Raw genomic sequence first — 15,522 nt, 5'->3', positions numbered from 1 at the left:
CAATCTTTTACACTATAGCTCGCACTGTAGGATTGAAATGCTCTTTCCAGACATCACGGCCGGGAAAACCTGTTCATTGAGGTGTCACTAGCTCGACTAAAATGTGCGCACGACACTATTCCGGGCTTCGGCGTCGCCCTCTTGGCCTGTGAAGAACATATTAGAATTTGTGGCAAAACCTGATTTCTCGTTTAAAGAGTGTTGATGGATCCTGCTGAGGAATACTGCCCATCTGGAAAGAAATATCTAGCATCACAGTCTCTAATCAATCCTGACTTTTAAGTTTCAGACCTTTGTCGACAAGCGATTTCTTCGTTTCGAGCCTGTCGCTAAGCTCTTCACGTCACGCACAGCTTCTCATTGTCAACTAGATCTTCGAAAATCTATGATTAATGGAACAGCTCATTAACATGAACGACCTGAAAACAGCCCAGCCGGCCATTACAGTATGCAGCCAACACAGTGTGGAATCGCAAGCTTCCACGCCAATTGCTTCACAAATCCCTTCGCTTGTTGCCTCACCAACAGGCCATCATTATGAACCTCTGGCACCAAGCATACCAAACTCAAACACATCTCTCAAAAAAGACGAATTCAGACATCTGGAGCATGTCGCCCAACCCGAAGTGGTACGAAAATTTGCTAATCCAGCTCCGTTGGGCTTATGCGCATTCGCACTCACCTCATTTGTCTCGAATGCCATGAATTTGTACATGGCAAATGGCACAATAACGGGGATTAATATTGGTTTGGCTTTGATCTATGGTGGTATAAGTCAATTCTTAGCTGGAATGTGGTATGTCAGACCCTCCATGAGTTGTGTTATTGGACCTCGATTGGGTGAAACCATGGAATAACACGAACCAGGGAAATGGCCCTCGGAAACACCTTTGGCGCGACTACTTTCTGCTCATTTGGGGCTTATTGGATCACATTCGCCACTCTATCCGAGATTGATACCACCAATCCCGTAGTTGAGAAAGCAATCGAGTCGTGTCAAGCTGAGATCTTGATGGGGATATTCATGATGGTACGTCGATATCTCCTTGTCAGGATTTTGTAGCTCCTAGAACCCGTATTCTGATCATACACACAGGCATGGTTCATCTTCACAACCCTCATGCTACTCTGCACACTCAAATCCAGTATCGCCATGTTCCTGATTTTCTTCTTTCTTGACCTTAATTACCTATTGCTCGCAATCACGCATTTCCAGTGCGGCTCATCTTCAGCAATGATTGCTGCGGTGCAGAAAGCCGGCGGGGTTTGTGGTATACTGGCGGCGGTCACTGCTTGGTACAATGCCTTTGCTGGTGTCTTCGACCAAAGCAATGGATTCTTCAATGTTCCTCTCGGGCACTTTCCTTGGTCACCTGTTCATCATGTTCACCAGGCGAACAAACACAAAGACGTGTGAAAAGACATGCTCGAGGAAGAGTTATTGAAGAGTTGAAAGGTTCGAATCATTGATGGTAAGTACTGATCAGATCAAAACTCCGAAGTACTTTTCTCTCGCTGACAAAAATTCAAGCTCCAGTCGTGCAAAAACAGGTTGGGTATTCATGTTTAATGCTTTTGTTCGGCATACTATCTTGCCCAGCCCACTGTGACCGCTACAGAGTATTAAGAATGTGCAATCCTTCGGCTACACCACCGGAGGCAGGGAGGCTTCAGCGCATTGTCATATTGATGGAACTATCCGCTTGGGTCCATTGGACAGATTAGTCCATGAAATATAGTCAGCGCTGATCAGAGATCGCCGAGCCAGGCAACGAATAAGCGCAAGTATTCTGAAAACTTATCAAAATAATTTATATTCGAATTTTTGAAAGATCATCTCTCTTAAATTTTCTAAAGCAGTTGAAGTAATTGGCCTTCCATGTGGATTCTCGGTAAATCCTATGAAACTCGCATATGTAAGTCGCAAAAAGAAAAAACATACAACAGCAGGGATTCGCTAGTGGTCACCCACCCAACTACTAACCAACCGGCGTGTGGCTTATATAATGTTATTAGTTAGTTGGGTGTCGCCAGGGTGAGAAATGGGTGAGCGCCGCTTTACGGTCGCGCGACTAGGGGTAAGCAGGGTAAGTGCGTAATAGATAGGGTAAGAGTATAGGTAAGAGCTAGATAAGAATCCTATTAGCTAGCGCAAAAACCGTACAGGCCGCTTAGGTAGACTATACTTATATTCTATTAGATAAAGACCGCTAGCTCTGAAATACCGTATTCTTAGTATTTATATATAGCTATACTTAGTTATATATCTAGCTAATTAATAACTAGCCCTTTTTAGGGCAGATCTTTATATATTATATATTATAGACCTCGCATTTATTTGTATTACCGGTCTAAAATTATGTCACTCTACTCGCACTATTAAGCCTTAGATCTTATCTCCTTACTATAACCTTAACCCTTAGAGGGTCCCCTAATATATATAGGAGTATATTTCGCCTAAGGGCACCTAGCTAAACTAAGACTTAATATTAGCTAATACGGACCTAGAGTTTATAAGTAATCCTCGGTCTTAGTTTTTTTTCGGTCCCCATTGGGTACTTAGCGAAGTAAATATAGATTTAACAGACTAAGACCTAGGATTTTATAACTAATCCTAGGTCTTAGTTAGCTAAATCCTAGTTATTATCTAATATATACCTTATCTCTAAGGCTAAGTGACTAAGTATACTAATAACTTAAATATAATTTTCTATCTAAATCAAAACTATATTCTAAAATCTATTACAGGAAAACTAAAGTATATTAAATAATAAAGTAAATAAGTAAGTTAATACTATATATATTAATCTACTAATATATTAACCTTCTAAATATAGGGCGAAGTATTCTTTTATATATTTATAGTGTCTACGGGCCTATCTTATAAACTATTATTGGAATATAGACCAATGCTACATAGAAAGTTCTATCCTTATATTCAACATATAAGACCAGATTGCATTGCATTGATTACGTGACCAGATATTTTCTTCTATCAAAAAGATGTTTTGACCACTTCTGATTCTGGTCCGCGGCCCTCCCCCCGAACGATAGGCGGGACCATTTTCCTTTAGGGGTAAATGGTCCGCCTTCAGGCATGAATGGTCCGTTCCTTCGGGAGTGCCTTCGGGCATGCCTTGCCCGCGGACTTCGACCATGGTCTTCGGACCTCGGTGAACAGACTTTGACCCTCGGTCCCCTTAAGGATAGGCGGACCACTTTCGCTTAGGGGTAAAATGGTCCACCTTTAGGCATGCATAGCCTGATCCTGCGGGGGTGCTTTCGGGGTGGCTTAGACCGTCGATCCTTGACATCATTCTTTTCGCTTCTCTTCGGTTCCCTTCTTTGCCACCTTCATTATGTTGCTGCCTAGTGTTTGTACGTCATTTGTATGTCATTCTAGACGTCATTTCTAGGCTATTCTAGCCTATAAATACGTCCTTCTTTTCTAGCAGATAGAATCAAGTCAGTTCTACTTTCCTGAAGTCATTTTCCACTTTCCAAAAGTCATCTTGTCAGCATATTCAAGGACTGTCAGCATTACCTTTGTCAGCATTATCAAGGACTGTCAGCATTACCTTTAGTCATCCAAGAAGACTATGATCTTTATAATTGGTCAGGTAAATACGAAAAGCCACCTAATTATAATAGGTCTATTAAAAGGTGTTCTATGGATAGACTATTAATGATGCCTTGATATAGGTCTAGACTATTGATGATACCTTGACATAGGTCTAGACTATTAATGATGCCTTGACAATAGGTCTAGACTATTAATGATGCCTTGACAACTAAAACTGATGCCTAGACTATGATTGATTTCAAAGCAAGACAGGCCTAGACTTAAAACAATGCAAGTCTAATATAGGCCTAGAACATTGTTGATTGGATATAAATATGTCCGCAATTCTCTACAAGAAAAATATAATTCTTCTTCAATCATCATATCATACTCTGAGGTTTCCTATTAAGGAAATATTCTTTTATTCATCGAAGGATAAAAGACTTGATCTCCCATTAGATCTCCCACTGGATCTCCCACAAAATCTCTGGCTTCTAAGCTACTCTATCGCAGAGTACTATTAAATTAATAACTTTAGCTACGAAGGGCTTTTTCCCTATAAAGAGAATTCGACTTTAGGACAGTTTTAGCTTAATAAGCTTTTTTACTCGCTTAGATCTATCACACTTATAATAGCTTAATCTAAATAATTATATTATTATAGGGTCGGATTTAGATATTTTTATTAAGAAGCATTATACTTCCTTAAGATATATATTTCTAAGGCGACTCTACCTTTATAAAGGTATAGTATCTTTAAATTTAAGACTAAGGCCTTTAAAAATATTTTTGAACCTAATTATCGCCGCTAAAGCTATATAATTAAGTTAGTAACTTTAAATCTATTAGAAGAGGTAATATTAAAAAATTAAGTCTCTAGTATATAGAAAAAATAATAAATATTTGTTGGAGCATAAGGGGAAAGCTACCACGAAGCAGATCGTGGCCCCTTAAGTCCGTGGGATCAACCTTAGTCCGGCCAGGTCAGTCGGTGCCAGACAAAGGAAGAAGGTCAAAGGTCGTAGGATAGACTATAAGCAGATATAGCCTAAACGAAGGCAGAACCACAGTCCTGAGGATCAAAGGAAGAAAGTAGAACTGACTTTGGAAAGTGGAAAATGACTTGATTCTTTCTGCTAGAAAAGAAGGACATATTTATAGGCTAAAGTAGCCTAGAAATGACGTCTAGAATAACATACAAATACTAGACAGTAACATAATAAAGGTGGCAAAGAAGGGAACCGAAGAAAAGCCAAAAGAATAATGTTAAGAATCGACGGTTTCAGCTACCCCGAAAGCTTCCCCGCAGTATCAGGTTATGTATGCCCAAAGGTGGACCATTTTATCCCTAAGGGAAAGTGGTCCGCCTATCCTTAAGGGGACTGAGGGTCGAAGTCTGTTCACCGAGGTTCAAAGACTATGGTCGAAGTCCGCAGGTAAGAGATGCCCGAAGGCACCTCCGAAGGAACGGACTATTCATGCCTGAAGGCGGACTATTTATCTCTGAAGGAAAATGGTCCTGCCTATTATTTGGGAGAGGGCCGCGGACCAGAATCAGAAGTGGTCAAAATATTATTTTGATAGAAGAAAAAATCTGGTCACGTGATTAATATAATGCTGATCTTATATGTTAAATATAAGGATAGATCTTTCTTTGTAGCATTGGTCTATATTCTAATAATATTTTTGTTATATTATATCCGGTAGCTCTATAAACTAGAAGTGACTATCTTAGTTCTGAAATAGCTAAAAAAAACTAGGTCTAATAGTTATAGCTCTTAAGGGTATATAATATCGAAAGGTCCCTATATAAGGCTAAGAAGTAAAGAAATTTATAGCTATATACTATATAGAAGAGCCTTAGCTATTAGGGAATAAGAAACGTATAATATAGAGAATAAAATATTATAAGCAACTATTATAATATATATATATATTAATTAAATCCTCTATCAGACTAAAGAGCCCTAACGAAAGATCTAAGGAATAATCTTAGGATTAGAGTGAAAAACCAGCCGAAGTTCGGCTTAAACCTATTAATAGGATTTATATATAAAAAATAGGTAGCCTATATCTTAAACCTATATTTAATAAATACTTAAGTAAGTAGTTAGTAAGAATTTATATATAACTAATATAAGAGGTTAGTGTTATGTTCCACGCGGTGAGTGTATTAAAGATAAAATTATTATATTCTTAAGGGCTATATAAAATAGTTCTTACTAGCTAATAGGGAGCCTCCCCCGATAGAGGAAATACGACCTTAACCCTTTAATTAGAGAAAGATACACTAGTAGAGAAACTATATATCGCTAAGGGGTAAATTACCTTACAGAAAAATGCCCTTAAAAAGGCTAACGCGGAAATCGAGAGTTAAAGGTCACTTATAGAGAAGGCTCAGATAACGAGTAATTTCTATTAGGAAAATTATTAAGGATAGATAGAGCTATATAAGTACTATTAGCTTAGGTGCTTATAGGGCTCGACTGCGCTTTATAAGATTATAGGATTGATCTAGGAAACATTTCCGAATTTTCCTGATTATTAGTTGGAATTAATCTAGTATCATATAGTAATATTCGAAATCAGATTTACCTCTACACTCTTCGACTTTAATTCCCGAACCCTAATTTAAAATATACTAATCTAGGTATGGTATAACTGTCGGTCCCTTTGTTCCTAAAATAGAAGCTATATCTTATATAACGCGGGTGGGACCTTGCTCTGTGTAATTTATACGAAACCTTAATATATATAATATCACTCTACCCTGTCTTTTCTCCTAGTAATAGGCTTCTTCCCTTATATATTTTGAGCGCTACCCTATATTAGACTTATATATAGCTCTGAAACTCCTTTCCCTAAAGCTGTACCTAATCTGTGATATAGTAGAGAGTTAGTTATTAGCCACTTCTTAAATAGCTAAAGAGGCTAAGTGTAGTAAGGTTACGATTATAAATCTTTACAGAAACTTATAGTATTTCGGGAGCTTCCACGCACCCCTAAGTAATAGAGGTCGGAAACGAATTAACCCCGCTAATAGTCGACGCGCTCTGCGACTACCTATCGGAAGAACCGGGCCTATACCTTAATAAGATAGCTGTCTTCCCCTAGGTTAAGTTTTGCACTATGATTATACCCTTCAGAAGAACCCTTCAGAAGAACTCTTCAGAAGAACCCTTTAGAAGAACCCTTCAGAAGAACTCTTTAAAAGAACCTTTATCGCTAAAGGTTAGTCCAGAAAAACGGTCGGGCAGTATATAAAGGAGCGTAACGCCGATTTACGAGAACTTTGTCTCTATAACTTGTCGGAATTTTAGTCGTATTATCTAGTTTACGTTAATGAATCTGGATATGATAAGAGGGCTAGATTTTTTTAGGCGTAAAGGCTAGTTATTACTTAGTGTGGCCTATTTATAGGAATCGCAATTCTATAGCGCCCTACGATATTAAATATTACCTGCGTATGCCTAGGAGGGTATCGGCCCCTCGCGAGTATTCCGCGGTTTAATTAATACTATAATATTTAAAGAATTTCTGGCTCAGATTCTTCGGCACTAGGGATAATGGCCTCGAACTAAATCTGCTATGGCTATAGAGAATGCGTCCTTGTATTATTTAGAATAGATTACGCTTATGTACGCGGACGCGGGGGTATATTAGTATATCTGCCGCCCTACTTATTAGAGTCGAATCCGATCGAGGAGTTTTTTGCTGAGCTGAAAAGCTTTACACTTTGCTAATGAATTTATGTAGGTGTGTATATTACTTTCTCTCCGAATTCGAGTAGCGTTTTAATAACCTCTATATGCTTATTATCTTTCGTACTTAGTAAGGGCCTCTATACGAAAAAGTCCCTAGGGTCTACCTTGATAGCTTCTATCGTAGCGTGGGAATTCGATTTACAATTATATTGATATAAGCCGTCGCTCTGAATATATTATTTGATATCATAATAATTATGATAGGGTTATTTCTCGTGGTAGACTGCTAGACTAGGTCTAGGTAACTAATATAACGTGATACTATAATTTTAAAGATAAGGTGATATCACTCGTTATGCTACTGAAATGACCTAGTTCGATAAGGTAAGATAACGTATTTGATTTTTATGCTATTAATAAAGGTATTGCACTATTTCTCTTTAGAACCGGGCACTTAGCTAAAGACTATATTTATCTATAATTATTATTTTGCTACGTCACTACCTACCCTGTGAGGCCGTATCTGTGCGGCGTTAATCCGATCGTCTGTAGTGCCGATATAGTATTAGTCGATATACTAAGGCCTATATATTAAACGTTTTGAAGGCCTACGGGCCCCTATATCCGGAAATCTTTGCGGAGTATAGTTACGGATTACTAATTGTCCTAACCGGCTAGTCGTGCGAGCCGTAAATGTCCCTGATAGAATCACAGACTGTTATAGCGCTTATAAATGAATAGATCCGATATACTTTTCGGGGACTAATTAAGGGATATTGTACACCTTACAGATTATATAGACGTGTGCTAAAGAATCTAACGAGCTATATCACTCCTAGCCTAAGAATTAAATTTCTAAGCCTTCGATTACTAACCACGATTACTAGCGAACGCTAAAATTAGTAAGTGGCTAAAAATGACATATAATAAGACTAGAATAATGCCAGAAATGTTTCTCGTAAAGATATAAAGCCTATTCTGTAGCCGTAAGGTCCTTATACTTTATATATTTGAGAATCTTATTGTCTTCTATACTATTATTAAGAGGCCACAGAACTAAAGAAAGTATGGTATCTCCTACTATTAATAAGTTAAAGCCTTATTTTCCTCTCGCTAGTGGCGCTAATAATAGCTAGTCTACCGAGGATAAAGCGACGGCTACGTGCTTTTACGGTGCGGTATAACTGTTATTCGTAAGTTTCGATTTCGAGCCTACTCTCTATAGTATGCTTCTCTAATAATAGCTCTAAACCCCTAGCTAACCTAAGGACCTAGCTACTTTAGCTCCTTTGTCTGTAACTGCTCCGACTGCTATAAGCTTACTGTATCAGTATACGCGACTAACTTCACGGTCTATAATACGCACCTAAAATATCTGCGAGGCCGCGATAACTTAAAGATATATAGCTAGTCGCGCACTGTATTCTTTAAAACTCTTGGTAAGGATAATACTATGACTAATTATTTCTGTTCTATATACGGCTCGCTTATATACCGCGTTAGTGTGGCTTTCCCGGGCATAAGTATTCTGCGCGTTAGGAGTATGGATGATTTCTCTTTGCACGAGACGAAGCTAAGACCCACTATAGAGCAGTTTACGAAAGACCGTGTGGCCTAGAAGGCTCCTACGGAAGGAGCTAAGTAGTTTGTGGAAGATAGCCTATATATATAGTAGAAGTCAAAGTTATAATTAGCTACTAGTGCGTACGAACCGCCTAACTTAGTTATAATAAACTTAGTATTAATTCCAATATATAATAGTATTTAAATGCGACACTATTCCTCTACGTCCTGAAGGACTCTCTTAATATATTTATATAGGCCGTTTAGTCTTAATATTAGCGTAATCACACGATAGAGGCCCCGGATATCGTATAATATAATATATATTGCGCCTAACAAAATGTTAATCGGAGACTCGCTCGCCGTTAATTTAAGCGTCTTAGTCAGTGAGTTTTGGCTTATAAACGATAGCTTTAAGTTCTTGCCGTTTCGAGAAAGAATAGGCCCTTTATCCTCTAAAGATATTAAATAATTATAGTATTATAAAATAACTTATTTATTGTTACCAGTAAATACAGTATAGTCTAATAGGGATTAATAGGGAACGGCTAAAATTAGACTAGCGTGCTTTAAGTTAGGGTTCGGGAATAATAGACTGAGAGTGTAGAGGTAAATCTAATTTCGAATATTACTATAAGCCTTCGTTAGAGAATACAAACTATTTATAGGGCGGACCGATTAAAATATATATAACTGGTCCCTAGACCTTAAAATCGTGGAAGGTCGATAAAATAGTAGCAGTAATCGAATATAACCTTAAATAGATATAGGCGTCTTAGAATTTTAGCGGAGGCCGTTTTAGCTCGCGAGGCTCCGAGAGCTATATAAGTCCGCCCTATAAAGACCGCTGTAGGCTTATTATAAAGCTATCTATCTATTCTGAAATTATTTAAAAGAACTATATTTCTAAAGTACTTTGCTATATAAATATAAATATAATATACCTAGCATAAATAATATCTTATTATAAATAAGCTAAAAGCTATTAAAGCTTAGGGAGAATAATAAATAAATATTTTCTTTAATTACTTAATTACTTACTTAATGTGGGAGATCCAGTGGGAGATCTAATAGGAGATCAAGTCTTTTATCCTTCGATGAATAAAAGAATATTTCCTTAATAGGAAACCTTAGGGTATGATATGATGATTGAAGAAGAATTGTATTTTTCTTGTAGAGAATTGCGGACATATTTATATCCAATCAACAATGTTCTAGGCCTATATTAGACTTGCATTGTTTTAAGTCTAGGCCTGTCTTGCTTTGAAATCAATCATAGTCTAGGCATCATTTTTAGTTGTCAAGGCATCATTAATAGTCTAGACCTATTGTCAAGGCATCATTGATAGTCTAGACCTATTGTCAAGGTATCATCAATAGTCTATCCATAGAACACCTTTTAATAGACCTATTATAATTAGGTGGCTTTTCGTATTTACCTGACCAATTATAAAGATCATAGTCTTCTTGGATGACTAAAGGTAATGCTGACAGTCCTTGATAATGCCGACAAAGGTAATGCTGACAGTCCTTGAATATGCTGACACTCCCCCTTAATCTATATATATAGATATAAATATATAGATTATGTCTGCATATATATAGGTTTTTATAGCATATAGACCCTCTTTATATAGAGTTCCTCTATATATATCTAGGGTTTTGGCTTATAAATAGTGCCTAAATTTGCTAGCTGTATTAAAGAATTGTGTATAGTTTTATTCACATTCTTTGTTAAGAAATCAGCTAGGTTATATTTAGATGGCACTTTAATAAGAGATATCTTTTTCTCTATTATAGCCTGCCTAGTAAAATGATAGGTTATACCTATATGCTTTGATTTTTTGTGAAATTCAGGATTTTCAGCAAGTTTTATAGCTGATGCACTATCCACTAGGATTTTTGGTATGCTTCTTATATATCCTAGTTGCATATGCATATTTATATATTGAAAGGAATTAGATAGATATATTCCTTCTTTTGTGGCATCTCTCAAAGCCATATATTCAGCTTCACAGCTACTTAATGCGGTGGTTTTTTGTAGTTGGGATATCCAACTTATAGGATTATTAAATCCTAGCTCTGATGATAGGCTATATATATAGGCTGAGGTTGATCGATTATTATCTAAATCATTTCCCCAATCAGAGTCACAATAGCCCTTTAGCATAAGATTATAGCCTGAGCATTCATATATAAGGCCTATACTAGGATAGGCTAGTAAATATTGCCATATATGTTTTAATGCCTTAAAATGGTCATTATTTGGTTTGCTCATAAACCTAGCACAATTTATTACTGCATAAGTAATATCAGGCCTTGTTTTTAAGGCTAAATATAGTAAAGATCCTATTTCTTTTTGATATTGTCTTATATCTTTAGGATCTATATCTATAGTGCTTTTCCTTAGCTTAATACTAGGATCACTAGGTATAGACGTGGGCTTAAGCTTATATATATCAAATTTATTTAAAAGCTTTAATGTATAAGCTTCTTGATTTATATAAAGTCTTTTCATAGGATAATCAATAATTATATTGTTTCCTAGAAAGGTAGAGATTTGTCCCATATCTTCTAGCTTTATAGACCCTTTTAGGCTATTTATAAGCCTTTTTATATAGTCTATATCCTTTGATAGAACTATAAGGTCATCCACGTGACATATAATAATACATTTTGTAGTATCATTCATATATATGCCTTCATCATAGGGGAATATATAAAAGCCTTCCCCTTTCAATATAGATGATAGGTATTGATACCATAGTCTAGGAGACTGTTTAAGGCCATATAGTGCCTTATTTAAATGGCAACATTTATCTTTATATTTTATAGGGTTATATATCCCTATAGGCAATATAGTATATATATCAGTATCTATATCGGCATGAACGAATGCATTTTTCACATCGTATTGTCTTATATGCCAACCCTTATTTAGTGCTATAATAAGCAATATATGCCATATTTCAGTGCGGCATGTAGTGGAAAACGTTTCTAGGAAGTCTATTCCTAGACGTTGATTAAAGCCTTGTATAACCCATCTCGCTTTATAGCGGATGGTTTTATTTATATCAGTTATATAGGTATTACTATTATTTATAGTATCCTTATTTATAGGCTTTATTTTAAATACCCACCGACCATTTATAGGCTTTATATTAGGGGGTATATCCACTATTTCATAGGTATTCTGGCTTTCTAGCTCTTGTACCTCGTTTATGCATGCCTTATACCATTCGTCCGAATTAGGACTTTGTATAGCTTCCCTATAGTTTTTTGGCTCATTTGCTATATTTGCAGTAAGTATAAAATTAGGGTAATCAGCCCTATTATCAGAAGGATGATTAGTCCTTTCAATAGCACTTATAGTGTCTGCAATAGTGGTATCTTTTATGGTATATATATAAGCGGGTATTTGTACTTCCACTTTGTGATCTGGCTTTGAAGCTATATATTTATTATAGCCCCTTGTAAGAGGTTTAGGAAGAGGTTTAGGCTTATTATCCTTATTTTCCTCTATATTTGATTCAATTTGGTCTAAATCCATTTGGATTTGATCCGAATCCATACTAGCTTGGTTTTTAGGGGTCTTAGGCTTATCAGCCCAATATTCGCCCTCTAATATAGTCACATCTCGTGACCAAAAAGCCCTATTCAATTTAGGGTTATAAAGCTTATAGTGATTATAATCACTATAGCCTACTAGTATAGCCTCTTGCTTTCGAGGTGATAGCTTATTACTTATCATATTATCATGATAATAAGCTAGTGAGCCCCATATCTTCAACAGAGATAAATTTGGTTTTATATTAAAGTATATATCATATGGTGCCTTATAATCTAGGCTTGTATGCGGTGTGCGGTTATATATATATACCGCGGCTAATATAGCCTCACCCCATAGGTATTTTGATGCTTTTGATTGGATTATCATTGCTCTTACCTTATTCATTAGGGACAGATTAATCCTTTCAATTAAACCATTTGGTTCTTTTGTATAAGCGGGCGTAGTACGGTGTATAATACCGTATTTAGATAAGGCTTTATTATAGTCCTTATTTATAAATTCAGTGCCATTATCAGTAAAAAGCTCTTTTATAGATCTTTTTGTCTGATTTTCGCTTATAGCCTTAAAGCTTTCAAAAGCTTTAAATGCATCATTTTTTCTGCTTAAGCAGTGTTATCCATAGATATCTAGACTTTTTGTCTAGAAATGTAATATAATAATGATAGCCATTATAGGTTTTTGGGCTTAATGGCCCTCCTATATCACTATGTATCCTTTCTAGGATATCATATTTTTGAGGGTTTATAGATATCTTATTTATATGCCTATTATCTTTTGATTCTAGGCATACTTTGCATTTTTTGGTAGCTTGTGTTTTAATGGATTTATCTGGTAAACTACCTCTTTTAATCATTTTATTTAGGGATAGGGCACCTATATGCCCTAGTCTCTTATGCCACTTGTTATAAGTGAGTTTTTGATTATTTTTTGTCTTATATATATCTGAAGTATATATAGATTGATTATTATTCCTTATAGGATATAATATAGTAGTTTTAACACAGTATAAACCATGAGGACTTCGGTTAGCTACAGCTATAGCCCTTTTATTTGAATATAATAAAGCTTTATTTTGGGTAAATAAAGTCTCTATATTTTGCATAGAACCTATGCTCAATAAATTTATACCTAAATCAGGTATATAATAGACATTTTTTAGTCTATATATAAAGCCCGATATAAATTTTAGTATTATATCGCCTTTATATTTTGCCTTTAGGCTTTTAGCTTTACCCCATCGTACAATAGTATTTGTATCGTGGTATGTTTCATAAAGCTTTAAATTGCATATAGTATTAATGCTTGCAGCGCTATCAATAATAAAATCCACTTTTTGACTATATAAGCCTTTTAAATCATCTATATACGATTTGTTCGTATTAGAGTTTTGCTTATATAAGAGAGGGAAGCGTACCTCATCTTCTGCAATATCAAATAGCTCTATATCTTCCTTATTATTAGGCGACATATAAGGAGAATTCATAGGGCTATGATTGCTTTTTGCATTATATAAAGGCGTGGGGGAACGCGTAGTCGTTATATATGCATTTTGAGTCTCATAGTGGTCATTGTGCGTGATCCTATTATTTATAGGATTTTTTGCCCTATTAACCCTAGTATTAGGGTTTAAATCATAAGGCTTAGGGCTTATAGTCCTATTTTTACCCCAATTAGGTGGTGCCTGATTAGGAAATAGTATCCAACATTGTTCGGTGTTATGACTATTTCTTTTGCAGTTCGTGCACCATCTACCAGAGTAGGGTAGCTTATTATAAGCTTTTCCTTGGTATTTAGGCTTATTATAAGGTTTATTTGCCTTATAATGACCCTTTTGACCTTTTTGGTCAGACCTAGGATAGCGTTTGGCCCTATTTGGGTGTATTATGTTACTAGGCTTGTTTTGACGTATATCGTGCCCAGTAATAGTCATAATAGGCTTGGAAAGGTCCTCAATACCCCTAGCCTCATCAATTAGGCTAGTAAATAGGGTATCGATAGTATAGGCATCAGGATCCTTCCTTAAAGCTTGTGTTATATTGGACACAAAGCCAATATAATCACTAGAAAGTGAGGTAAGAACCCAGGCGAATATAACTTGCTTAGGTAATATAATATTCCTCATTTTTAGTTCATCTGATAGACGTTTCACATTATTTAGATATTCTTCCATCCTATCATAGTCAGTTAATGATAGATTAAAGAATTCTTTTAATGTCAAATATTCAGATATAAATCCCTTAGGATTATAGAGATTTTTGAGCTTTTGCCATGCATCATAGGCGGTATCCATATTTTTGATATATAGAAGTGGGCTATCAAGGCAAAGAAGCTTGATAATACCGCATGCCTTCGTATTTTTTAATTGGATAGCCTTAGTATCAGATGATAGGGTTTTTGTTGTGATTGGGCCTTCAATTTCGTCTTTGCATAATAAGGCTTCTATCCTTGTAGACCAAGTGGCATAGTTTTCGGAGCCTTTGAGCTTTTCTATGCCAAATTTATCGAAATTGGTCATAATATAGGATAATAAAAGCCTAGGGGTAGGCTTGATACCTAGGGTGGATATAGGTATATAGCTTATTATATTATATATATATATATATATAATAAGGATAAGCTGAATCAATATCAAACTTCAAGTTTTTCGATTTTGAGTTTGAAATAAGGTTTGAAATAAAGTTCGAATTAGGGTTTGAATTAGGGTTTTGAAACCCTAAATAATTGTAGAGGTACTTATATATACCTTGATGTAGGTATATATTAGGTGAGGAGGTAAGTACCGATCGGTAGACGTACTTCGGATAGATCCTTTTATATAGTACCTAGTATATAAATATCTTATATATATATAGAATATATATAGATATATATAGATAGATATATATATATATTAACCTTTTTAAGTTTAAGGTTTAGATAACCTTAATCTTAAATAGGGTTTGGACCTATAATAAAATTCCTATAACAGGATACCTATATAGGTATAGGTACTTATATATACCGAAAGGTATATATAAAATAGGTGAAGTAATTAGTATAGATAGGTATACTGACCTTAAAGGGCCGGGCTCATAACCTGTGGGAGATCCAGTGGGAGATCTAATAGGAGATCAAGTCTTTTA

At 35.7% G+C, this 15,522-nt stretch overlaps 2 protein-coding genes across 2 annotated transcripts; both read left to right on the top strand.

Annotated features, from left to right (window-relative positions):
• Nucleotides 1–392: 392 nt before the first annotated feature.
• On the top strand, nt 393–1,417 carry N7477_007043 (acetate uptake transporter family protein; the record flags this gene model as incomplete). Its single annotated transcript, XM_056968706.1, has 3 exons — nt 393–796; nt 868–1,030; nt 1,097–1,417. 3 exons carry the CDS (start codon nt 393–395, stop codon nt 1,415–1,417), a joined length of 888 nt encoding a protein of 295 aa, XP_056821502.1.
• Nucleotides 1,418–8,364: 6,947 nt separating this feature from the next.
• Nucleotides 8,365–8,677, top strand: N7477_007042 (uncharacterized protein; the record flags this gene model as incomplete). Its single annotated transcript, XM_056968705.1, has 2 exons — nt 8,365–8,459; nt 8,542–8,677. Coding segments are annotated over 2 exons (231 nt in total), but the record flags the coding sequence as incomplete, so codon positions are not given.
• Nucleotides 8,678–15,522: the final 6,845 nt, after the last annotated feature.

Source organism: Penicillium maclennaniae (assembly GCF_028827695.1).
Source record: "Penicillium maclennaniae strain IBT 15551 chromosome Unknown utg000006l:1.0-2513246.0:1.0-2515036.0, whole genome shotgun sequence".
Classification (NCBI taxonomy): Eukaryota; Fungi; Ascomycota; class Eurotiomycetes; order Eurotiales; family Aspergillaceae; genus Penicillium; species Penicillium maclennaniae.
Note: the sequence above shows the minus strand (reverse complement) of the source record. Positions and strands in the feature narration are given on the sequence as shown.